Raw genomic sequence first — 27,524 nt, 5'->3', positions numbered from 1 at the left:
TGTCCGTCTTTGGCTGCAGCATCTCAGGTCAGGATAAGACTTTGAGTTACACAACTGAACATGTTGCACATGCAGAGCAACAGCTTGCATTTTGTGTGACTCACTGCTTTAATGGCAGATGAAGGAGAAGTCGACTCCCACAACAAACACACTTTCAGTTTCTATTTTCTCTTAAAGGATACTGTTCCTCTTCCAAAAGTCCCTGATTGTTTACTAACCATCTAGTCATCGAAGATTTAGGATTCTTTATTTCTTTCTTCAGTCGAAATGAAATTGTTTGTGAGCAAAACATTACAGGATTTTTCTCCATACTAACAAAAATGTGGCGAAATGTGAAGAAACATGAAACAAAATATGAAGAAAAATCATGTACATTTTCCTCAAAAACCTCAAAATTTCTTTACAACTGAAAACAAAAACCATGGAAATCTTGGATGACAAGAGGGGAAAAAAAAAAAATCAGGAAAATTGTAACTGATCCTGAGTCATGCACACAAAAACAACCAGAGCTCTGTAACTACACAGTTTTAAGGGTTAGTTCACACCAAAATTAAAATTATGTTCAACATTACTCGCCATCGTCTTGTTCCAATCCCCAAATTAAGATATTTTATATGAAATCTGAGAGCTCCCTCATCCTCCATAGACAACAAAGGTCCCGAGATGTTCAAAAAAATACCAAACAAATATCTTTGAAACAGATCTTAAGTGGTTCAATTAGAATATTATGATACAACGACAAAACTTTTGTGTGCATATAAAACAAAAATAACGACACTATCCAATAGTTTCTTCTTTGCATGAAGACATACATAAAGCACTCTCATGAATGTGCGCAATATACTGACACTGGGAAGAAACTATTTTAACTTTTGTATTATGCACGCACAAAAGTATCCTCGCACTACAATTGACCCACTGAAGTCTGTTTTGAGGATGTTTTCTGGTACTTTTCTGCACTTTGAAAAACCATTGATGTCTATGTAGAAATAGAGCGCTACATGATTTCATCTAAAATAACTTAATTTGTGTACTCAAGAGGTCTCCGGGGTTTGAAATGAGCTATTAATGGCAGAATTTGGATTTTTTGGGTCAACTAATCCTTTTAAGGATGAAGCAAGTAACAGAAAGCAGCAACTTTGAACAGGTTTTAATGTCGAGATAAACCACATGTGTTTGTGTGAACGTAAACACACCCTCTATACTATCTAACTGGTCCCTTGTATTAGTCTAGATGCCCTTTACTTGTCAATAAGTCCGGCTTCTTTCAGCTTGAAGTAGAAAAACTTCTCCAGGGTGTTTGCAGACTTGCAGTACTCGCTGTCCGGAGGGTTGTACTCTCTGCAGTTGGTGATCACTCGCTGCAGGTCGGCGATAAACAGCTTTTTTGTCACGTAATACCGGTTCTTCAGACGCTCCGTCATCGTTTTCAAGTCTAAGCAAGTGGATAGGTTATTTATTCAATTAGATGCAATGTTCTACTGATCAAAAGATTAGTTCACTTCAAAAACAGAAACTTACTAATACATTTACTCACACAATTGTCATTCAAAATGCTAATTCCCTTCTTTAGTAAAAAAAAAAAAAAGTTTTTTTTTGTGAAGAAAATATCAGGTTTTTATTCCACATTGTGAATTTCTATGGTGCTCAAAGGTTTAAACTTCCAAACAACTTTTATTATGAAGGTAATTGACGCACATTTCAGAGTTAGTATTTTTTAGAATACAGACCATTTCTTGAGGTATTGACCTTATTTTCCAGCTAGCAATGCATGAAGTAATTTGAAGCTGCATAGAAACTGCAGTTTGTCAGAAAAAGCCAGTGAGCACCATAGAAGACCAAGCCTGCATGTTTTCCTCAAAAAACACTAATTGGTTTTGACTGAAAAACAAAACAATTGAACATATTAGATGACAAGAAGGTGAGTAATTTACCACACACAGGGTGCATACATGAACCAGGGAGTGAAATTAAACACCTACAAAGCCCTTTTTAAAGGCTCTTTCAAGCATTTTAAGACCTCATCGCCACTTTAGGTTTAAACCGGTAACATTAGCAACTTTATAACTTAGCATATTTACTAAAACACTGATTGTAAGAAACATTATTCATATGTTATTCCAGCAGGTGGCGCCTACAGAACAGCGGGAATACGGGCGTTGCCTTGGTTACTGCAGTAAACAAAACAGCCTGACGAAAATCTAGCAGGATTGTATTGATTTCATAAACTGCACAGCAACCCAATATTAGCAGATTAAATTCAAGCAAACTTTAGAATTAAAGAAGCAACAATTAGAGAATTTGATTGTACGATTATAGTCTTAGGTATAATCATGGTTTCACGGCAATCCCGATTATTATGCACTCAAAACACTACTGGTTTAGAAAATCCTAATCCTTATGAAAACTCCTTATATTTTAAAGTGTTGCTTATTGTTGCTCAGTGACCAAATAATAAAGAACAACATAATAATAAAAAATAAACCATAGTCCATTTCTCTTTGGACTTCAAAATAAGTGAAAAAAAAGTTTTTTAACAATTAAACATAAGTAATAAATAAATGTCAGAACAACAAATAAATAAAAAATATTAGCTATCAAAAAAAGTTTTATTTGTCAAATGTAAATCTGAGCTACATAAGTATTGCCCTTTTAAAGGGAACAAATGTAGTCAAAGGCTGCTGAATCTCTGTCTAAAAGGCACTTTTGATCAACTTATCGGTCAGTTCTTGTCATGTGACTTGCGGTACGCTTGTTGCATTCTATCAACGTGCGCGGCACCGTGCACATCGCTCCCAATATGCACATATAAAGGCTGATTTATACTTCTGCGTCAAGTGATCGGCTTGACCCACGGTGCCTGTTTTGCGCGTAGTATTGCTCTATTAAACATCATTTGGGAAATTTAAGAAAGAAAAAAAAGAAAGAAAAAAAAACTCACAGGTGGCCTAATAATTTTGACTTCAACTGTATATATGCAGATGCCAACAGTACCCACCGATAGGAAAGCGGATGACCTCATAATAGTCTGGAGCTTCAGATTTCTTCACCGGCTCCATGAACGGCCAGGCGTCTGGATGCGTCTGTTCATGCAGAGATATTGCACAGTTAATGTGTTCAGATGAATGTGTGATGGGGAACAACAGAAGTCTTACTTTAATCTGTGCCAGTAGATTCTTCAGCATGTTGTAGAGCAGATCTGGATCTTTCAGCTCTTTACTGCAGAGGAAAAGTTAAGAGTGAGTAATAGACACACACAGCCTACAAATATTTTATAATTAACTTATTACAATGAAAACAAACAATTCAATTCATAAGACAATTAAATAAATCTGACTCATGCACAACATTTAGTAAAAAAGGTATTCAACAAACGAAAGATTACGTTTAATTATGAATGACAATCTCTATTAAAGGCATTCTCTCCAGCCTCTCCTTAATTTTCCCATCTTCTCAGATGGGATGGAAGGCCAAATCAAAGGTTATCATAGGCCAACTTTTGGCTAGTTTGGGCATCTCTGGCTGATATATTCAATTGAGTCAAGTGTTGCCGAAACGCGTAGGTGCTGTTTTTAAGGAATAGCCATGTTAATAAGGGCTTTTTCATTTTTTCGCTTGCTTTTCAGTGCCTTGGACTTATTATTTTGTTGTTTATCTTTAATAATTCCTTATCCAAAGAGCACAGACACATTAACTACCCCTGAAGCACTTCTTTTGATTTTGGATTTATAAATACATCTGTGACATTATAAATGACTTTACTGCCACTTTTGATTTATTTACTGAATTCTTTGTTAAATAAAAGTATTTATTTATTTTACAAACACCCTTTTAAAGTGATAGAGAGTACATGGCACCACTGTGAAATCATCAGTACGCCGCAGATACTCCATGATCTAATAGAGGCACACAGATGGTCTAAGATTTCAGAATAAATAAGCATAAATTCTCATCTGACCTTTTCTCCTTGGCACTAGGTTTCCAACCAGTCTCTCCTAAAAAATAAATAAATATAAAAACAGAAAGAAGAAAGCACGTTTGAATGAAAGGATTTTGGACATTATAGTCATATTTTTTAGACACTTACTGATGCCTGGTATACTCTCCACAGGAATCTGACGCACACCCTCTTTAAAGCAGGTGAGACCAGGATACACTTTCCTGATCTGATTCTGTTTCCTCTCGATCAGTTTCTTAATGATCTGCAGCAGACAACAATAAACCAATAGCACTAATTTAATTTAATAAAAACTTTCTTTTATGCTCTTCATGGCCATTTAGAAAAATTCACAGCTAAAATCCCACTTGAGAATAACATATACCCCAATATTCAATATGACAGTTTTGTATGCCACAATACTTGATATAATATTGAGTCATTCGTTTCAACCACCACAGTTCAGTATGCGTTAGAGACTGCGGTATTGCATCCAAATTTAAATATTTAATTTAGCATTTTCCCCAATTCCTTTAATTACTCTGAACTGGCTCTGTCTAACCTCCCTCTCTATTCTATTCTGCCGTCCTAAAGGGGAGGGGGCTCGGGTGTCGCAGATGAAAGTAAAAAAAAGGGGGGGGGGGGAGATTGGGGGGGGGGGGTCTTCGTGGATAATAATTAGGGAAATGAGGATATTTTGCCGCCCTAGTTTCACGTTATTTCGGATGTAAAATTTGTGTGAATTTTTGGCGTACGCAATGTTTTAGTATGAATTCAACACAAGTCTTCGTACATGAGGCCCCTGGTCTTTATAGCAAATAAACAAATGTAAATATTATCTTGCTTGCTTTTTAATCATTATTGAGCGAGTTCTTGAACGCCTATGATTGATCGTGCATTCAACAGAAAAGGCTGCAATTGGCTCTAACAGTTCAGCAAACAGTGACACGGACACTGATGTTAAATGACCGCAGTGATCAGCCGATTCATTATAGATGGCAACGCGGTGGAGAAAACTCACTATGCAGACACGCTTGTGTCTGGATCCACAAGTAATGTTATTGTTGTAACAGCTGAGAGAGGAGATAAAACGTTACCTCACGACCACATCAGCAGGTCACCTCCCACGCCAAAGTAAGCTACCGCCATATAACACATGAAATAAATGACATCAGTACATTACTGAACCGATACCGAATTGTTCGTGTCTGCACTGCGGTGCACCAAAGAAACGATTAATTTTGACACTCCTAATATACATACAGTTGAAGTGAGAATTATTAACCGCCCTGAATTATTAGCTCCCCCCGGTTTATTTTTTCCCCAATTTCTGTTTAACGCAGAGAAGATCTTTTTTAACACATTTCTAAACATAATAGTTTTAATAACTCATTTCTAATAACTGATTTATTTTGTCTTTGCCATGATGACAGAAAATAAAATTTGACTAGATATTTTTAAAAGACACTTCTATACAACTTAAGGTGACATTTAAAGGCTTAACTAGGTTAATTAGGTTAGGCAGGTTAGGGTAATTAGGCAAGTTATTGTATAGTGATGGTTTGTTCTGCAGACTATCAGAAAAAAACTAGCTTAAAGTGGTTTAAAATTTTGACCCTAAAATGGTTTATAAAAAAATAAACACTGCTTTTATTCTAGCCAAAATAAAACAAATAAGAATTTCTTCAGAAAATATTATCAGACAACTATGAAAATTTCCTAGCTCTGATAACAATCATTTGGAAAATATTTAAAAAAGAAAAGAAAAAAAATCAAAAAGGGGGGGGGGGCTAATAATTCTGACTGATAGCATAATTGATAGCATAATTGTAGTTTGTGTTACTGAGTTATTAAATCATTTTTTAAAATTATTTTACAGTTAGTTTATGATCTAATATGCAAATATTCATAGGACTTTATAATACAGTTTATAAAGTGATAAAGTGATTTAGTTCTGAATGTTGATAAAACTAAGGAGTTGGTGATCGACTTCAGGAAGAAACGCCCCATTTATTCCCCTGTATATATTAATAACACTGCAGTGGAGACTGTACAGCAGATAAAATTTCTGGGGGTCCATGTTACTGAGAACCTGACTTGGTCTCTCCATACCACTTGTCTTGCGAAGAAAGCGCACCAGCGACTGCTTTTTCTGAGAAGGTTGAAAAGAGCACACCTCAGCCAATCAATTCTCACAACTTTTTACAGAGGAGCTGTTGAGAGTGTTCTTACTAATGGCATCTCCCTTTGGTATGAGAATAGCAGTGTGTCTGATAAGAACACCATTAAGAGGATCATAAAGTCAGCTGAAAGGTCTGTTGGAGTCAAAATGACATCTATCGAGGAACTTTACCAACGCCGTTGTCTGTCTAGGGCAAATAACATTTTAGGGGATCCAACCCACCCTGGTCATAGCCTGCTCTCACTCATGCCATCAGGCAGGCGTTACAGAAGTCTGAGGAGCAAATCAGTGCGGTTTCAAGATAGTTTTTATCCTGTCATTATAAGACTTTTAAATAATACCATTTCTTAAGTATTGTTAATAGCTAGTGTTAAAAATAAATAAATTTGTTAAACTAGCATAAATTGTTAATATTACAACAAATGGTGAAATAGGTATTTAAGTATTAAGTTATTCTCTTCAGAGATTTTTTAAAAATGGGTTATATCTTATCTATATTTTTTATATTTCTATGGAATTATAAAAGCTTATTTATCATGTTAGGATTTTATAGTGTTTTTATATTGATGTTTTTTTATGTTCTTGATGGGTCTGTTGCAACGTAATTTCGTTCTGCATTACAATTCTATTGTGATGATTTGAATGACATAAATAAAGGAAACTGAAACTGGATATTTCCTGACATTTAATAGATATATTACATGAGGGATTGCATATTTTACCAAACAAATGGATTTAATTGGATTACAATTATAAACCTTGAATTAAAGTTTAAAAGTCATTAATTTATTTATCATGTTTTTAGTTACTTTACTCCCAAAATCATAAATCCACAGAAACAACAAAAAATGTCTGCAGATTCTGTCTGGCCCAGGCTATTAGTAACACATTTAATTACTGTATTACAACAACAACAACAACAACAACAAACAGTTGAGATACCAAACACAGAGCTGAAGCCCACTGTAATGTTATCTACACATAGATAGATGCACAGATATTATTTTAAACGTTTCTTTTAATTCAAGCTTGCATTGAATCATTCTTCATTTTCCTTTGGTTTAGTCCTTTATTTATCAGGGGTTTCCACAGCGGAATAAACCATCAACTATTCCATATGTTTTATACAGCGGATACCCTTTCAGCTGCAACCAAGTACTGGAAAACACCCATACACTCTCACATTCACACTCATACACTACAGCCAATTTTGTTTACCCAATTCACCTATAGCTCATGTCTTTGGACTGTGGAGAAAACTGGCGCATCCGGAGGAAACCTATGCCAATACAGGAAGAACATGCAAACTCCACACAGAAATGTCAACTGGCCCAGTCGAGACTCAAACCAGCAACCTTCTTGCTATGAGGTGACAGCGCTAACCTGAGCCACCGTGCCACCCACATTGCATCATATATATCTTTCATATAAATGCCATGTCTACTATTGGCAAAAACAGTTCAGAATAATACAAATATAATAAAATTAATAAAACCATTCAAACAAACAAACAAACAAACAAACAAAAGAGTGACATACTATTCTAACAGCAATACTTTTCTCATGCATTAAAACACTTTTAATAATAATAATAATAATAGATAAACCAGCACAGCAGTACTCTGCATCTGCACCAGTGTAAATGTGTGCACTCTCACCTCTTTCTGCCTCTTGATGATGTGCGAGAGTTCGGTGTAGGGAATTCGGGGATTGAGCTCGCACTCCATCAGCGTGGCTCCCTCATAGTCTTTGATGTAGCCGAGGTAGCGGCTCTTCGGCACTTTGATGTCTTTGGAGAAGCCCTAGCAAGAGAAAGAGAGTTCAATTGAAATTGAGCAGCGGAAACAAATAATAACAAAAAAAAAAGAGAGTACGTGACCAACTGGAGCCGTACCTGTTTCTTGAAGTAGCCGATGGCGTATTCGTCCGCATACGTGAGGAAGTACAGAATTCCGTGCTTGATGTGATACTCTTTAAGATGATTCATCAGATGTGTCCCGTAGCCCTGAGCACAAACACAAACACAAAAATGATTAATAGATCAGAAGATAAACCTAAGTGTAACGGAGGCAAGCTAGTGAAGTGCTGTGCAGGTAAACCTCACTCCTCTGGCCTCTAAAATAGACAGACAAACGCAAATGTTTTACACAGCTGATGCCCTTCCAGCCGCGACCCAACACCGGGAAACACCCACATACACTTGCATCCACACAAGTACACTATGGCCAATTTAGCTTTTTCAATTCACCTATAGCGCATGTCTTTGGACTGTGGGGGAAACCAGAACACCCGGAGGAAACCCACTCCAACACAGGGAGAACACGCAAAATTGGATTTGCATATTTTTGAATTAACAAATTGAATTTACGTGTTTTTTAATTGAATTGGATTTGTGTATTTACGAAGTGTATTTTGAAATTCACGAAGTGGATTTGTGTACTTTTAAATCAAGTTTTAAACTTACAAATTAGACTTGTGTATTTTTGAAATGTGTTTTCAATTTATGAATTGGAGTTGTGTATTTACAAATCGTGTTTTAAAATACGAACTGGATTTGTGTGTTTACAAATTGTGTTTCAAATTTATGAATTGGATTTTTGTATTTTTGAATCAAGTTTTGAATTTGCTAATTAAATTTGTGTATCTACGAATTGTGTTTTAAGTATACAAATTGGATTGGCATATTTATGAATCGTGTTTTGAAATACAAACTGGATTTGCATATTTACGAAATGCATTTTAAATTTACAAGTTGGATGTGTATTTTTGAATTTACGGATTGGATTTATTTATTTACGAATCAAGTTTTAAATTTACACATTGGATTTGCATATGTATGAATTGTGTTTTGAAATACTAAATTGATATGTGTATTTTTGAATCAAGTTTTGAACTTGCAAACTGGATTTGTGTATTTCTGAATTTAAGAATTGGATTTGTGTATTTATGAATTGTGTTTTAAAATATGAACTGGATTTGTGCATCTACAAATTTTGTTTTGAAATACAAATTTGATTTGTGTATTTTATATTTCAAAACAAGATTTGTAGATGCACAAATCCAATTCGTAAATTCAAGCATTTTCAATGATTTCCAACACCCGTACAAACCCTATAAATACATTTAAATCATCATGAAATCCCTCTTGTTCAGTCAATTACCTTTCACAGAGTCTCCATCTACTTACCTTGACCTGTTCATTGGAGGTGACAGCACAAAAGACAATCTCTGTGAATCCCTGAGTGGGAAACATCCTAAAGCAGATCCCTCCAATCACGCGGCCATCTTTAATCAGAGCCAACGTCTTGTGCTTCCTGAGGTCAAAACAGAAAAAGGGTCAAAAGTGGCTGAACAGCGAGACTGGAAAAAACCCGCAGACAGCTAAAGGCTGAGGAAAAGTCAAAGGCACTTTAGGAGCAAGGAAGGGTTTACTGTGGACTTACGGGTCAAACACAAGGCGCGTGATGTACTCTTTGGGCATGCGGGGAAGCTGATGGGAGAAAACATTTTGCAAGCCCACGAGCCACATTAGAATCTTCTTATTTGACTTCTGAGAGAGCGAGTTACCGATCACATGGAACTCAATGATGCCTCTCCTCTCCTCCAGACGAGCCGTTTCATCGCGAGCTGCGTTTGCAGACAGCAGACTGGTCTGGAAAACACCAGCAAACACACATTTCACTCTTTAAATGTTGTTCAGTAGCAATTCCAGCGTTATAGATGTGACATTTGCAATAAAATCTCAACACTTAAATTCACGTAGAAAGTACATGTTAACGTTTTATTGAAATATGTTTATATTTTTCAAAACAACTCACCACAGAGTTAAGGGATCAGAAAAAGATCAATCTGTAAACATTTTTAGATTTTAACTGAGGAAAATAAACTGCGTTACGGATGTGAACAAAAAAAGTTTGCGAGTTTACAACATACTTTGTAGAAATTCTGTGAATTAAACTGGACAACTTAAAAGAAATGATGCTAATCAAAATGATAAGAGTTGGCTCTCTATATAAAAAATTATTATTATTATTATTTTTTTGACATTTTTGCATTTATGAGGGAAAAATCTTCATTATGGATGTGACGGATGTGAAATTGCCACTTGTGTGACTTTGGCAAATAAAAAACTATTGTTTAAAAAAAATTGACAGAGACATTTTTGAGTATTTTTACAGTAGAGTAAAATACAAGCCTACACAAATATCCTTAGAAAGCGCTTCGCTATTTTGGTTCCCTGTTTTGTTTTTTTTCATGGCAAGGTTGCCATTTGCACGGAATTGCACTTAATTGAGAAAAAAAAATTAAAAAAAAATTGTGCATTCATGAAATGTGCTTCACAAAGGCGAGTGGGCTTGACAAAATTCTCTGAGCACTAATGATGTGTTCACACCAGAAATGGCACGCGCAGACACATCGCTCTATTTATGCGTAAATAGACCTGTAAACATTTGTAGTTTATTTGCTTCATTCACGAGTCAAACTAACTTCACAATAGATGCGGATTCATGTCAAGTACGGGGCTACTGTCTGCCCAGTGACTATACCTGGATTTTATTGAGAGAATGGCTGTGTTTATGTGCTTTATAAAAGCTGAAGCACAGCGTCGATTCGTTTGGAGTCCACTAGATCCTTTCAGAGGTGCACCCAGCTCTGAGAGTTCAACAACTCCTCCAGAAACTTAATCTGGATGATGGAAGTTTTTAGCAGTGCTTCAGACTGAGTCGAGCCTAGTTTGATGAGCTGTTGTCGGTGTCAGCAGGAGGATTGTCCTCCGGGACACCAACAACAGACGCTACGTCATAATCATGCGCAAAACGCTCAGCTCGCGCCACTTTGATTTGCGAAAATGAGGGCTTTGTGCAACTGACACGCTTTACGTGAGTTGAAAAAAATCGAAACTTAAGCGGACATTCAGGCAGTGTTAACCAACCATGAGTTTTGTCTTGTAGGGGCATGATTTGTGCAAATGAAGACGCCTCATTGGTGTGTATAACGCCGCAGGATGTCTACTCACGTCTTTGCATGGACTTAACATGTAAATCACTAGTGCTTAATGCTTTGTCTGGTGTGAACGCAGCATAACAGTTCCTTTGTATAAACAGCACTTCTTCAGTGTATTGCCTCTTCTTGTTGAATCACTAAATGCCTCCTCAATTGTAAGTCGCTTTGAACAATTGTGTCTGCTACACGACTAAATGTAAAAGTAAAATATAAATGTTAATGCAAAGTGGAAGAATATTATGCTAGATTATTAAAGGAATAATTCACTTAAAAATTTATCCAATAATCTACTCACCTTCAAGGCACCCACATGTTCATTCTTTATAAAAAAAGAATAATTTTCCATATATTTTGAAGTTATATTCTGTCGACTTCTTGTTGTGTATGTGCCATTGTTGTTTATGCTTCCTTGCCCTTGCCTTTAATCTACACTCCACAAACACATTATGCATGTGCATTATGTCATCGCTTTCAAAGGCTCTTGTTTTTACTTGTTTACATGTAAATGACAATGGCAGTGTTTTCAAAATATTTGTTTTTAGTCCCAAAAACGACAAACGAAAAGATAAAACATACAAAAAAATAACTAAATAAATCTGAAAACATCATCATGTAAACAGCCCCTGAGATGGATGAACTCTGACCTCAGGGCCCAGCATGGCAGCAGGGTCTGTGATGGTCTTCATAACTTCATTGACCAGCTCCATGGGAATATCACCCATTACTCGGATCCGCTTGGCATCCTCCAGAGTCAGCGCTTCAGGCAGCTTTCGCTTCTCACCTGAGGGACAACATTACTCAATTATAATTTTTCTCAATTTTTTCTTCTTGAGAAAGTCTTATTTGCTTTGTTTTGGCAGAATAAAACCAGTTTTAATTTATTTAAACCATCTTAAGGTCAATATTAGCCCCCCTAAACAATATTTATTTCAATAGTCTAAAGAACAAACCACTGTTACACAATGACTTGCCTAATTACCCTAACTTGCCTAGATGACCTAATTAAACCTTTAAATGTCACTTTAAGCTAAATACTAGCATCTTGAAAAATATATAGTCAAATACTATGTACTGTCATCATGCCAAAGGTACGTTAAGGTAAAAAGTTGACATTAAAATATGCAACTGGATGTTCTTACCGATTGTTGGTTCAGAGGAAGCTACGTCCAAACCTGTAACACCCAGAGCAGAGGCGCTGCTGCCCTTACTGTGAGGAGAGCCGGAGATGGACACTGGACTCAGTACTGACATAGAGAGAAAAAAAAGAAGGGATTTAAAGCAATCTAGCATTAAAAGCTAATTCTCTATGTGGGCAAACACAATGGCAGATGCATTGCTGTTAAACTGCATAATCAAAACTACAGTGAAACACATTTTCAACAAAGCATGACCTTTTTGTGGTGTGTGACATATAGGTTTATGAATATAAAATGTCCGCAAAATTTAAAACTTTGAAATACACAATAAATACAATTATTTCCTCTTAAAAAATAAAAAAAAAAATGCCTAAAATGAGCCATCAGTAGTTTGTATTAAAAATAGGCATAATGGCAGCAAATGGTCATAAACAGTTTGTGTTGTTGACATTCTGAGAATGCAAAAGCAAACACACTTTGCATGCATTTTCAAATGATGAAGACTAAAACTGATTTGGTATAACTTATGGTACAACTGCGTATACAAAAAGATGCCGCCACTAGAGCTGAAATTCAGATAGGATAATAGACATTTTGTAACTAAGATTTGTTGTAATCAAAATAGTTTAGGTATATCCGATACTTTAACATATGAATAATCTAAGATAATTAATTTTTTTCCATTTTAAGCTGTCTGTTGAGTCTCAAATAAAATATTGTAGTGAAGACTGTTTTGTTCTCATAATACTGCTTTTTATGTTTATTATTTTTTTATATAACTGTATAGCCTCCTTTCCACTGCACACGACAAATGACAAGCGACAGACTGGAAGTCATTCATTTCCAATGGAGAGTAGTCCGGAAGCTGCGTGGAGTTCAGATTATCTCGGTATCTCTGTGCGGAATAATCAGATCCGAATTGAGATGCGGATCCGTTGACTTATTTGAACTCCTGAGACTATGTGTATATTAAGTGTATATTAAAAAATAAAAATAAAATTCTGTTGATAAATGTAAGTAATTAAGTAATAAAAATATATATTTTTATGTTGTCTCCACATTCCCTCCAATATTTTTAGCGGTGTATGAGTTTCTAGTATTCATTCATTCATTCATTCAACCATGGTGAATGCACAGAGAATATAAGCTCTTGCTTTTCCACTCCCTTATTATTTCGGACACTGCGAGAACAGCTTCTCTCCCATAGTCCAAGTCAGAACTGAAAATACTGTGCGACTGCCACAAGGGGGTGTATTCCGACAGTTGTTTCCAAATGTCGTGTGCAGTGGAAAGGCGGCTTCTGACTGATTCGATGGTTTTGTTGGCTGTATTTTTGACACCCCTGCTTTAAAGACTTGTGCATATTGGGCGGTTTATTGTGAACATTTAACACTTTGTGACTGAAATAAAGGTCGATAATGTGAGCGTGCATCTCAAAGCAAAAAACATCAGGCATTATAAATTATTATTATTTTTTATAATTAGAAAAAAACCTGAGCCAATGACAGGGCTCGAAATTAACTTTTTTACTTGGTAGCACCGGTGCTCCCAACTTCAAATATTTAGGAGCACCAAAAAATTTTTAGGAGCACCAGAAAAAATTTAGGAGCACCCACCAAAAATGAATGAGCACAGCTGCAAATTGTTTTTTAAGGGATTTATTGTACTTTAAAACAACATTAATAGGACTGACAAAAACCAGAAACAACTATCTAACTAATGCTGCAAAGACATTGATATTTGTGTGCAATAATTCCAAAATGAATGTCTAATAATTAGGCCATAGAATATTAATGATGATAAAAAATGACAATAGTAACAATGAATTCCATTTCTCATTATGATACTGCCTTGAATGTGCATGAATTATCTGCTATAAAAAGTCTGTTACTTTATGAAAAATAATTGTATAGTTTGCATTAAACAAAAATGAAGCATTGCAGTAAGAAATATTTATTTTGTACTGCTGTTTTGTACTTAGTAAAGGCGAGCTTCTTTGGCGATGATATGTACAGTATTAGATTTGACTTTTAGCGGACATTTGCGCTGAACACGCAGTGAATGCAAAGCATGGAGATTCGGGCGCCTTCTCTAAGAAGCGCGTACTCGATTGATCTCAGCTGGTGGATCATTACTCACCACGTGACGTGTCATGATCGCTCTCATCTGCGCCTCAACTTTAGGTGGGGTTTGCAAACCTGTGTGCTTTAAGTTAAGTTTTCACTCTTCAGCCGTTTGCATTTCCTGTGGTCATAAAAGCTCCTTCCATGTCATCTGACAGCGGAATACCTTGAGTGATTGACAGCTAATATGAACCAATATAGCGGCAGGGAAGAGCGATTCAGCACGTTTTTACAAAAAATCAAAACAGGTCGCACTACAACCATTATCTGCAGTCGCACTAATGCTCCCATATATATTATGAGGTCGCATAGATTAATTTTCGGGCGCATATGCGACCAAAATGGTCGCAATTTCGAGCCCTGAATGATATTGGCACTTTTGTTCCATGTCCTGAGCTGCTGTAGTTACAGTAAAAACCTGACTTGGTAGCACTCAAGTAAAAAAAGGTGTAGAAGAGCACACAGGAATTATCAAGAAGGATTCAATAGTGAGTTTCATTCCACTTCATTTTCTTTCTTAGCTTGTAACTTTTTTAAACAGGTATTTGTGTTGTAGTGAAGGGGGGAAAACAGAAGTGGAAAACCCTGTGCAATAAAGACCAGTTAAAAGCATGAGGGTGCTATCTTCTTCTGTGTAATAAGCGAGCGTCATTGTGCAGCGACACTATGTTTACTGGAGTTTTTTTTTTTTTTTTGTGGTGTGTAACGTCAAGAGTAATTTTGCACATTCACTCATTTCATTGCCAGTGAAAAATCACTTTGGCATGAATGTTGAAAAAAGTCTCAAAAAATACTGCCGATAATTACAATCGATTACAATACTTTTACCCTGGAACCACCAAAAACTATAGAGCCAGATCAAATTTCAAAAATAATATATTTACAAAATATTATTCATACTTCCACAACAAAAGTCACATTTATAAAATCTAATTCGCAAGATCAAAACACAAATTTTTTGTTCTAAATACATAAATCCGATTCAAAATACAAAACAATTCGTATACACCCAAATCCTGTTCATACATTTGAAACGATTAATAAATACGCAAATCCAACTCATAAGTTCAAAGCACGATTTGCAAAATACACAAATCCAATTTGTAAGTTCAAAGCACGATTCAAAAATACACAAATCCATATCGTAAGTTCAAAACACGATTCGTAAATACACAAATCCAGTTCATAAGTTCAAAGGACGATTCAAAAATACACAAATCCATATCGTAAGTTCAAAACACGATTTGTAAACACACAAATCCAGTTCATAAGTTCAAAGCATGATTTGTAATTACACAAAAACCAGTTCATAAGTTCAAAGCATGATTCGTAAATTCACTAATCTAATTCGTAATTCGAATACGATTCAAAAATACACAAATGCAATTTGTGTATTCAAATTTAAAACACGATTTATTAACAGATAAATCCAATTCATCCTGTAAAAAATATTTATGATTTGCGAGTTATATTTATCTTTATGAATGCGAGTTATATTTATCTTTATGAGTAGTATTTGTGAATTGTGCTTTGAATTTACAAATTGGATTTTGTGAATGTGAATTGTGCTGTGCAAGTTTTAAATTAATTTTGTAAATGTATTATTTTTGAAACTGATCTGGCTCCATAAAAACACACACCTGTTTGATGGCCCAGTTGTGTGCCCTCTGAGGCTGGCATGGTGAAGTCTGCCTCCCAGATGGGAGAGTTTTCTCCATAGATTTCCTCTTCCAACATGGAAAGAAACCTAACACAAACACACACACACACACACTCAGGATATGAGAGAGTGATAGTTTTGAAGTTTGTATTGATAACATGGTAACGTGTCTTACTTTGGAAAATGTGTGAGGATGAGGGTGCGTTTCTCTGGCGGCAGTTTGTCTTTCTCCACTCTGAACTTCTCCAGTAACTGTCTGCGGGTGACAGTGAAGATGGACTTCAGCAAACTGCGGCCGAACACCTGACAGGTCTCATACCGTGGCAAGCTGTCATTGCTCTGAGGAACGTGACAGTAACACAGCCACCTGAAAACACACACACACAGAAATAATAGTAATAAAACAAATGAACAGTAATTAGATTAATGACTCTGTATATTCAGATTAAGATAGACTCAAATTTGATATTTTATTGTGTTTGAAAGTCTCTAATCCTCACAGATGGTAAATACATAAATATTATGAAAAAGCATTACAAATGGAAATTGTTTTCTAATTCCCTATATTTTATTTACAATTGAACTTATTCCTATGTTGTAAATTTTCAGCTGCCTTCAGTGTAACATGATCCACATAAAATTTCCTTTCAATATGCTTATGTTGTGCTTAACTAACACTGTTATTAAATGTTAAAGCTTTATGTAATTAATAAAGCTTAATATTTCTGTGGAAACAAACTTTTCTTTTGGGATTTTCTGATGAATAAACTTCAAAACAACATATTTTTATGCATTAAATAGATATTTCTGTATTTTTTTTATATTTCAAAAGAATATAATATTCTGGGTCGGAAGCTGCAATAAGTTTGGGGAGTAAATCATTATAAAACAATATAAACAATTTAACTGTTCTAAATTATTGATTATTTTTTAAAAATGTGTACATTAATTTTTGCAAAAGGAAAAGAAAACTCAGTTTGACATTTGTTGTGATAGATGTACAATGGGTAAGGAAATTATTCAGACGGCCTTAAATTTTTCACTCTTTGTTATATTGCAGCCATTTGCTAAAATCATTTAAGTAAATTTTCCCTCATTAATGTAAACACAGTACTCCATATTGACAAGAAAACACAGAATTACTGACATTTTTGTAGATTTATCAAAAAAGGAAAACATAATATCACATTGTCCTAAGTATTAAGACCGTTTGCTGTGACTTAAGGGGGTCTGAATACTTTCCGTACCCACTGTACATTTGCAAACCTAATTTCAAAATAGTAAACTGACCATCTTTTTTGGTCACACATTAGATGTACTTGATAATGTAATAACAGTAAATGACTTCATATGAAATAAATCCTAAACATTTTCACATAGTAAATACATACAACATAGAGGAAATGAGATCACACTCTGTTCTATACCTTACGTGTGTGTGTGTGTGTTTATATTTACACATCCTACAAACGTGCATTTAGAATAGAACACAGTAACACAAGCACCTAGTATAATCGACTTTGTATGCCGCTGCGTCCTCTTTCTGAGCCCTCTGCCGAAACTGTGACGGTGTCTCCAGCTTCCAGTAGTTCAGACAGAGGAGAAACATCTTACTGAGCTCATACATGGTCTGCCTCTCTTTAGGAGCCAAATGACTGAACTTATACTGAACAAAGTTCAACACCCCCTGAAACAAACAAAGACAGGTTTTAAGAGAACATATTAGATTAATGAGATTAATATGAATATTATTAATAAGATATTTAAACACCGAGGAAGACAATCTGAAAAAATAATTGACTTCCATAGTATTTTTTTTAGTTCCTACCTATAGAAGTCTTGAAAAATTCTGAACCTTTTTTAACTGCAGAATGAAATTAATCAAAGTTTAAAACCACTTTAGTGCAAGTAATGGTTAGGAAATGTTCGTTTTTAGGTGAACTATCTATATATTTTAAAGACTGGAATCAGCAGAAGGCTTTACTTGTGAACTGGCCAGCTTCCTTATATACAACACACTAGTGGAGCCACAATACAGGAATTTCTAAATTTGATATGATACCTTAACAATGACCGATATTTAATGGAGAAATATTGCTACAATATAAATTTAAATGACAACATTTATGCATGTCTTCGTTTCTGCATTTGCCAAGTTAAAATGGCAAACATGGCTCTTTATTAAATATTGTCCAGTTAGGACAGTTGTTCATATTTTCACTTGCCCAAACAAAATTTTTACTGGCCCAGTAAAACAAAATTATTCTTATTTTGAACCTTTATTAACATTTTTATAAATGATGCCACGTAGCATTCTAACATATTGCACAATTCTTAATTCCAATTTTAGTGAGACCAAAAGAAAAACACTAGCAACTGGCCCTGATCACACCAAATGTGTTTTTTTGCAGTGATAGATGCCTTTTTTTATATGGGTTTTTTTAATTGGTTTTGCATGCTATTAATGTGCCCCCTATGGAAGCCTGTTCCCGCCACTGAATGCCAAATTTTCCTTCATTCATTTTCTTGTCGGCTTAGTCCCTTTTTTAATCTGGGGTCGCCACAGCGGAATGAACCGCCAACTTTTCCAGCAAGTTTTTACGCAGCGGATGCCCTTCCAGCCGCAACCCATCTCTGGGAAACATCCACACATACACACACACACTCATACACTACGGACAATTTAGCCTACCCAATTCACCTGTACCGCATGTCTTTGGACTGTGGGGGAAACCGGAGTACCCGGAGGAAACCCACGCGAACGCAGGGAGAACATGCAAACTCCACATAGAAACACCAACTGAGCCGAGGATCGAACCAGCGGCCCAGCAACCTTCTTGTTGTGAGGCGAACGTGCTACCCACTGCGCCACTGCATCGCCAATGATATATATATATTTTTTATAATAATAATAATAATAAATTATAAAAAAATAAATAATTTAATTATAAATTCAGAATTCTGAGTTATAAAGTCGCAATTCTGAGTAAAAGTAAACAGCTGGATGCACCTCTAAAAGGATCTAGGGGACTCAAAACGAATTAACGCTGTTTTTCAGCCTTCCTAAAGCACATAAACACAGCTATTCTCCCAATTAAATCAATGTTTGCCATTTAGCAATGAAGCTAGAGTCACTGGGCAGACAGAAACCCTGCCCGGGACACGAATTTGTGTCTGCTGTGAAGTAAATTTGATGTGTGAATGAAGTGGAATTGGCGCGTAAATGAAGGGAGTAAACTCAAAATGTTGATGCGTCTATTTAAATCAAATCCGTTTTATGGTCACATCATCAGCAGCATGTGTGCTATGATGAGTGAAAAGCTTAGTGATTTAAGCACTAATAGAACGATCTATCCATGCATGCCATGTCTGGTGTGAACACAGCATTAGAATAGGAAAACACTAGACTAGTAATCAATAAACAGAAATGAATGACAACACATATAAAGTCTGTCTAATCTGTCTGTTTGATGACTAGTCTAGTTTTGAGCAATTCTTAGATGTCTATTAGATTTTCACTGACAGCCCAAGTTTACCTTTGTTTTAGCCAAGCTGTCTACGTTTAGATGTCTATTAGAAACAAAATTGTTTGCTGGTATGGCTCATATCAGAAGGCCAGAAAGAGGTACCTTTTTTTTTTTTTTTTGCATAAATTGTTATAATATAGGTTTCTGTGGTGAGTCCACAGACCGTGTACTTCACGATTTTAAAAGAGATTGATTTTAATGTGTGATAAGGTTAAAATGTTGTTATAAACGATCATGTTCACAGTTCACAGGCTTACGCCCTGATACAGTACTCTATAATCACAACTTAACAAGTGTATACAGATGAAAATAAAGCTTCATATTATTTAGGTCAGTGTAATGTTGATGTTATGGATTAATTCTAATAAATGCTATAATTTTAAAGAAATTTCTTCAACCCGGGCTCATTGTGGAAACGTAGCCCCGCGGACGTTTCTGGAGACCGCGAAATATGTTCCGGGAGGTACGTATTCGAGCAGTTTTTGTTTTCGCGAATCCGCGAGAGGCCGCGAGAGGCGCTGAGGCGGCTGTCCATCCGACTGACTGGCTAAACGACTGAACGATCGACTCCTCCTCCTCCTTCCCTAAACCCAAGCGACGATTTGCAGAAGCCGTCCAGAAAAAAAGCAAAAGCCTTTGTCTGATTTTGACCGCGTTTTCGGATCTCGCCCCGTCGCGAACTCGTTTGTTTTTATTTTTTTGAATTTTATTTTTCATCTTACCTGATTTCTGGAACCACTCTTCCCCGGACTCGATCCCCGTCGTCGCCATGCCCGGCACCTTCTCCCTCCAGGCCTCCGCTCCGCCGACGTAATGCTGCGAGCTAAGACAAACTGGTTGCGGCGGGAAAGCTCTCCACATGGAGGTGAGCCGTCAGCCGGCGAGAGCAAAGAGGAGGAGCGGAGTGGCGTCACACTGCCCCGTAGCGTTCGCTCGAAAAAAAAAAAAAAAAACACGCCCCTACGTACCTCCGGCCACGGAAATCGCGGTCTCCAGAAACGTCTGCGGGGTAATGTTTCCAGAATGAGCATGGGTTAAATTTCTTCCTTACGGCTAATACTTTGTTTGTTTAAACAGATAATGATTTGAAAAGACCAGTATTTTGACAGAATTTGACATACAAGTTGATCTTTTAAAGGGAAAGAAAAAAATATTAATAATTTAACAATAATTTTATTATTAGATTTTTGAGAAAGAGACACATAAACACTAAGCAAGTAGAAAGAGAAAGAGAGCGATGTAGGTATATGTATTACAAACAAGTGATATTGTATCATTTCAAATGAACTCACACATGGACATGGACATACCTGCTCTATGTTGGGTTTTTCGAAAGGAGGGCTACCGAGAGAGCCCTCCACCACTGGTTTCCCCATCTGCAGAATACACTTCCTCAGCAGCTAAGAAAAGCAACACAACAACAGAGATGAACCTTTTTCAATATTCAGCTGACAGATAAAGCTTAAGTTCTTCAAAAACGAGAAAAACGCCTTTACCTTAAACAAATAAAAGTAGACTTGCTTGGTGTCCGTGTCTTCTTCTTTATGGACAGACATGAAGAGATTCTCCACATCCACCACCATCCCCAACAGCCGGTTAATCTCCTCCTCAGACACGTTTTCCAGGTGGGACACATGCTCCGCTAAAAAGAAACACACACAGAAGAACATCCCACGCTTAACCAGATGTCGATTTCCCTAAAAAGATGTTGATTTTCCAGTGATCGATTAGCTAGAAGACACATTTTCGTGGCCTACAATAAACGGAAAGTAAATGTATTGTTGTGCTTTGCTTAATCTTGAAATTGTTTGAGCTGGGATATCTTTTTTTTAAGAATTTGGATCAATAATAGATTATTTACCTCAGATTTTGGAAAATTAATTCAAAGAAACAATTTGTGACCTAATCTAAAGTGAGGATTATTCATGCATTATAAATCCCTTATAAATGACAATTAAAGGCTCAGTATCAAATGAACAATACTATTTGCAATCGTATCTAAAAAATTTAATTACTGTAAAGTTCATAACAGCAGTGACAAAATAAAACATAAAACTTTATAAAACAACATCAATATAATAATTTAACAATATAATGTTTAAACTGTACATTAATTTTATTTTAGATAAGGTTACAAAGATTAATCTTTCATTCAAAGTACTGTTTCATTTGTGTATCTTCAAGCGAACAGGATTGAATGAAGTCGTTTTTGTCATTTTTCCTGTTTAGAATTTAACTGAGCCTTTAATTGTCATTTATAAGGAATTAGTAAAGCATATCTTAACATACAAATTAACTATTAGTATATGCCTTAATAATAACAATTATAAATGTTCATTCAAATAATTTATAAATCATGTACTAACTCATCCGGAATGATCTTAAAAAAACAACTAACTATGCTTTAATAACTGGTTTGTAAATAATGCAATACTTCATTTAGTAATGAAAAATAAATCATTAAAGTATGAAAGTAAAATTAATAAGCACATTTTAAATGTGGTTATAAGTCAATAGTACAGCATTTGAAGCTGCAGTTATAAACTGCTTACTAATGTCTATTAATGTAGAGTTAATGCTTAACAGATAATGAATTCACTATTTGCTAATGCTTAATAAATGGTTCATAGTGTGTAGTTGTTATAAAGTGTTACCCATTATTTAGTGCCTCCTGGAAAATTTGATTCATGAAAATAAATGAGTAAGAAGTCAATAAATCTTTTTAAATGATTTATTATTATTTTTTAAAATGAAGGACAAAATTGTTAATGTTGCACAAAGATTAAGACCACATATTATAGAATGTTTAAATGTTCACAACAGGTAAGGGGGAAGAGGGAGTGTTTGGAAACGCGTGTCATTTGCACCACTGCTATATGAATGTGAGCATTTGCAGCGTCTCATAGTTCAGAACAGTCACTCAGTGAAGCTCAGCAGAATGTGTGATGTCATGAACAGAATTCTGTTCTGGAACACATGAACTGCAGTTTTGAATCTAAACTGTTGTTGGTGTTTGGGAAGTCTAGCGATTGAGAGCTACTTTTGTGACTTACTGACAAATTCATTTTCAGCCTTCAATGTTTATGATGGCACTGTTCAGCGGTGCTTTAAAAAGCTTTTTGACTGTTTTATCTATTTCTGTCATTGAAGGGAAACACAGCAACGTGCAGCTCACGAACAGGTGGCAGAAAACAAATGTTCCGAGATTGAGGTCTGCAACTGCACTGCAAATACCAAAAAGTGCAGGAAGAAACTAAGTGGTACGGTATGGGTCACCGTTACCAGACTTGCGTTTCCAATGCCAAAAGGGTACCAATGGTACCAAATGGGCGTGGTGTATGACAGCTGACGTCATTCTCGCTCGAGAACATGTCTATAGTAAAGCTTTACAGGTTGTTCACATATCATACGAGAAGTACTTCTCACAAAACAGAAGCTTTATGCACATAAATACTTGTGTATAAATGTTCATTTCTAACCTTTCTATGAACATGATTTGATTATAACTCTTATATGTATATATATATATATATGTATATATAAAAGAATGTACAGTGGTTTGAAGGAAAATGACTCCGTTTTCAACCACTCTTCTGGAGAAAATCAACATGTTTGACTTTTCTGGCATAAGTCGGGATATTACTTGGTTTATTGGGCTCGCTGCAGTTGTAAATAGCCTCTTTGAGTGGCAAAATGCAGTTAAATGTGATAATGCTTATGATTTTTCATTAACACATTCACATAAATGAGTTAACAATGTTTTGGGAGTTAACTGTGATTTTAATACATTTTTGGGGCAACTTGCATTGCAAAATTAAGCGTTTTTTTACTAATTTTTTAATAAGCAAGGTTTATTATTAGGCTATTCATATTTATACAGCTGATGTATAAGCATTTTTAAAGTTTAGTATTTATTTAGGCTACTGCAGAAAAAATATTGTTTTCATTGTAACCGAATGTGTGTTTATTTAACCATTAATATCATAATAATTTTTGTGATTGTCTACTGACATAACGATGTGGATGATGTAACGTTACCATTAGTAGCTAGGCAGTCAAAACGTTTCATTGCAGTTAATGCACTTTTTAAAGATACTTTCACTTAGCCAGATTGCTTGTGTTTCCGCTTATACAAGAAAATAACTTGCTGCATTTGTTGCAACGGGCATTTTGCTATCCACACGCCTGGTTTTCTGGTTTACTCCGCAAGCTTACGAGCTGTGTGAGCGCGAGTCTGTGTCACGAGCTGTGTGTGCGCTTAGCGCGAGCCTCCAGAGTTCGAGCGCACAGCCGATAACTGTGAAGGCTTTTATACTTGACGCGCTCACCAGAAACACGAGCATTTCTCATGAGATTGCTGACTGTGCAGACGAATATCAAATATCGTAAATAAGAAAAGGTTGGTCAGTTACATTATGCTACTTTAAGTAATGTTTATTCAGCAATGATTCTCCAGTACAGATAGCAGAACCGTTAACGTCAGAGCTTGTTGATATTTCTGTCTTTTATAATGTAGCATTGATACCGATAAAATACCAAGTTTCAGTACCATCCCTACTCATATGTGTCTTTAATCTTCACCAGCACATGTAACCTGTAACATTCTAGGTTCACAATAGTTCAGAAGGTGATGATAATAGTTAAACATGGCAGTTTGTTTGTTTTAGGTTGCTAAAAGAATCATTTGCTACTATGTTTTTTTCAAGCTTCTTTGTTTTATCTTGCTTCCCTCTCCTGTTTGTCTGTTTCTGAAAGGATGTCAGAAGCACTTCAATAATCATGCGCGTGTTAACATCATCAGCTCAAGTTCGTTATATTAAATATAGACGTGCGGCGAGTGATCGCGAGCTCTCTGGAGAAAGTAAGACCACTCGCGCTTTTAGACAGCCTCGTAAACAACAAGACATGGCAGATTTTGTTCGTCTTGGCTTTGAGGCTGTTCATCCAGACATCATAGTCATAAATGTCATAGTTAAAGGTTTGTTAATAGTGAGAATTGAACCACAAATTCATTCGTCAAGTCATTTGGTAAAACTGAATAGATAAAATATAATCGCAATACATACAATTGAAGTCAAAATTATTAGCCCCCCTGAATTAATAGCGCCCCTGTTTATTTTTTTCGCTAATTTCTGTTTAATAGATTTCACATTTCTAAGCATAATAGTTTTAAAAACTTATTTCTAATAACGTATTTATTTTATCTTTGACATGATGACAGTAAATAATATTTTACTTGAAATTTTTCAAGACATTTCTATACAGCTTAAAGTGACATTTAAAGGCTTAACTAGGTTAATAAGGTTAACTAAGCAGGTTAGGGTAATTAGGCAAGTTATTGTATAACAATGGTTTGTTCTGTAGATTATTGAAAAAAAAATTGCTTAAAGGGGCTAATAATTTTGTCCCAAAAATGTTTTTTTTTTTTTTTTTAATTAGTAACTGCTTTTAATCTAGCCGAAATAAAACAAATAAGATTTTCTCCAGACGTAAAAATATTATCAGACATACTGTGAAAATTTCCTTGCTGTTAAACATCATTTGGGAAATATAAAACAAAATCTAATCAAATCAAAAGGGGGCTAATAATTCTGACTTCAACTGTACATATATCACAGGAAAAAAATATATATATTGCAATGTTGGATTTTTCTAATTTTGTGCAGCCCTAATCCCTGCTAAAACTTATCACCAGTCTTCTTCTTGATAGCAAACAAAGCTTCATGGACCTGTATCATGTAATTTGGCTTCAGGCGTACTCACACTGCTATCTGAACCGTGTCCAGGCCCATTTCCCGGTTCGTTTTTAGATGTCTGCGTGTTCTGAATCGGGCTCAGGTGCGGTTCAGTTGGCCAGCCCTGGCCCGTTTGGAAGAGGTGTGCCAAAGTGCTTCTCTTGGGCTTAGGTGCAGTACACTTGTAGTGTGAGTGCAAGTACACCTGAGCCCGAAACTGAAGACATGACGTGACTTTTATGGAATTGTTTCATATGTGTTTAATAAACATTCTTACGGTTCAATGAATGCAAACTGTCGTAGTTTATAAAAAGACTTAAACCCCTCACTGCACATCAGCTGCACCTTCAGCAAACCTCCTAATACCTGCAGCACAAGGAATTTATGACTGTTTATGAGCGTCAAAAGTGGCTGATCTGTTCGGCGAATTATTTGACTGTGTGTCACTGCATCTCAAACGACTAAAATTATATAACGATATAAAGGAATCTCTACTGTGCTGAGCGAGAGCGTTTCTCTTCTGTTAAACTGAACAGTCGCATCATCGATGACGTAAGCATCTCCGGCTCGGATACAATGTATGTGCAGGCCATTGGGGGAGAGGGAAGGGGACAAGCGTACTTCGGCACATGTTCAAGGCAACTGTACATAGTGTGAGTACACCCTTAGATTAGCTGGCTAACCAGTTGACTTTCAGTTTAGTTTGTAACAAATTCTGAATTTAGATACCATAAAGGTAGCTCATCTTAGCTTTGCTGCCCTTTAATACCATGGCAAACACTAGTGATTAATGTTGAGCTGCCTTCATATTACTAAAAACCCAAGATTGGTGCAAACTAAACCAACATTTAACTGGCTAGTCAGCTAATCCAGCTTCACGGTAGAGGCCCCAGGTCTGATTCTTCCTACCCAAAGAGTGTCCACAGCTTCGGCAGGTCTCCGTCAGACTGGCGGCCTGCTGCTGGAGCTCCATACGAGCCGCTGTTGGTGGATTGGGGTTTTTCCAGCCATTGCACTTGCAAGCATCATTCGCCTGAGATAAGAAGAGTGCAGAGGAATCAGACGCTAAACATCAGAATAACACAATCAAAACATTCAGAGTGGCAAGTTTATGCAGTGGTGATAAAAGGATAAAATACACTACCTGACAAAAGTCTTGTCATCTATCCAAGTTTAGGAACAGCAAATAATAACCTGACTTCTAGTTGATCATTTTGTATCAAAAGTGGCTTATATGAAAGGCAAAGGTCTGTAGATTAGTTATTTTCCTAAATAAACTATGATCATGCCTTGTTGTATTTGTATTTCATTAGGACAGTAAGGTCTGACTTTGCTTAGACAAAAGTCTTGTCATTTAACAGAAATAATGTACAGTATAGAATTTAAAGTCATGGTGGAGTGGAAAAAGAAAAAATGTGTTTTCAGACCAAACATTTAAAGTACCATGGTAAACAATACAGGGAGCATGTCATTAAACGAATGTACCGATAATTTAAAACCAACTTTACCTCAATAGTAAATAGTGAGTAAATTTTAATCTCTTTAACGCAATTTTTAGATTTTCGAGCTAGAAATGCATGCAAATGAATGTCTGCTTAATTATATATTGTCTAATTTGCACATTTAAACACAACATTAAAGAAAAGCTTTAAGTAAAACTAAAAAATAGCAATAAATGTGGATGTATGGTGAAAAATGTTAGTAAATTGTTTTCCCAATTAAACCTGCAGTGCCTCATGTTTACCCTGCGGTATGTCATGTTTAAGTTTATGAGTATTATTCTTACATAAACAGCATTAGTAAGAGGTAAAAAAAAAATCGTGAGTGTGGATGAAGATGTGACACATGTCAGGCCCGGTTTCTCTCTCTGTCTCTCCATTGTTATGAGGCGAGCTCTCGGTTACCTTGCAGGATGAAAACACTCCGAGTTTCTCCAGCTTTTTCGCCCGCGGAAACGAACGGACTTGGGCTTTCTTCTGGCTGGACCATTGCTGTTGGCTTAGGCCCGGTCGGGCCGGGTCGCTGCTCCCGGCTCCGGGGTTCGAGTTGGAGCCGGTCGGGCCGCTGGACTGCGCTTGCTGAAGCCGGGGCTGCGCGGAGCTCTGTGCCGCCGGGTCCGCCATAACAGCAGCCACACTTCCCCTACGGATCTCCGTGCTCACTCACTTCCCCCCTACGGATCTCCGTGCTCGTTTCCAAACCGGGCGGCTTGAATAAAGT

General features: G+C 36.2%; 1 protein-coding gene across 1 annotated transcript; it reads right to left on the bottom strand.

Annotated features, from left to right (window-relative positions):
- Positions 1 to 1,135: 1,135 nt before the first annotated feature.
- Positions 1,136 to 27,524, bottom strand: kat2a (K(lysine) acetyltransferase 2A). The gene is given in 18 exon segments (NM_001423774.1): positions 1,136 to 1,435; positions 2,999 to 3,083; positions 3,156 to 3,219; positions 3,959 to 3,995; positions 4,088 to 4,202; positions 7,778 to 7,921; positions 8,014 to 8,124; positions 9,307 to 9,433; positions 9,563 to 9,771; positions 11,768 to 11,904; positions 12,263 to 12,367; positions 16,023 to 16,129; positions 16,218 to 16,409; positions 17,548 to 17,729; positions 20,880 to 20,969; positions 21,066 to 21,211; positions 26,214 to 26,337; positions 27,209 to 27,524. Coding segments are annotated over 18 exon segments (2,388 nt in total). The 5' UTR covers positions 27,428 to 27,524; the 3' UTR covers positions 1,136 to 1,241.

The sequence above is a fragment of the Danio rerio genome, chromosome 3 (genome assembly GCF_049306965.1).
Source record: "Danio rerio strain Tuebingen ecotype United States chromosome 3, GRCz12tu, whole genome shotgun sequence".
Taxonomy (NCBI): domain Eukaryota; kingdom Metazoa; phylum Chordata; class Actinopteri; order Cypriniformes; family Danionidae; genus Danio; species Danio rerio.
This window is presented reverse-complemented; position numbering and strand designations above follow the sequence as displayed.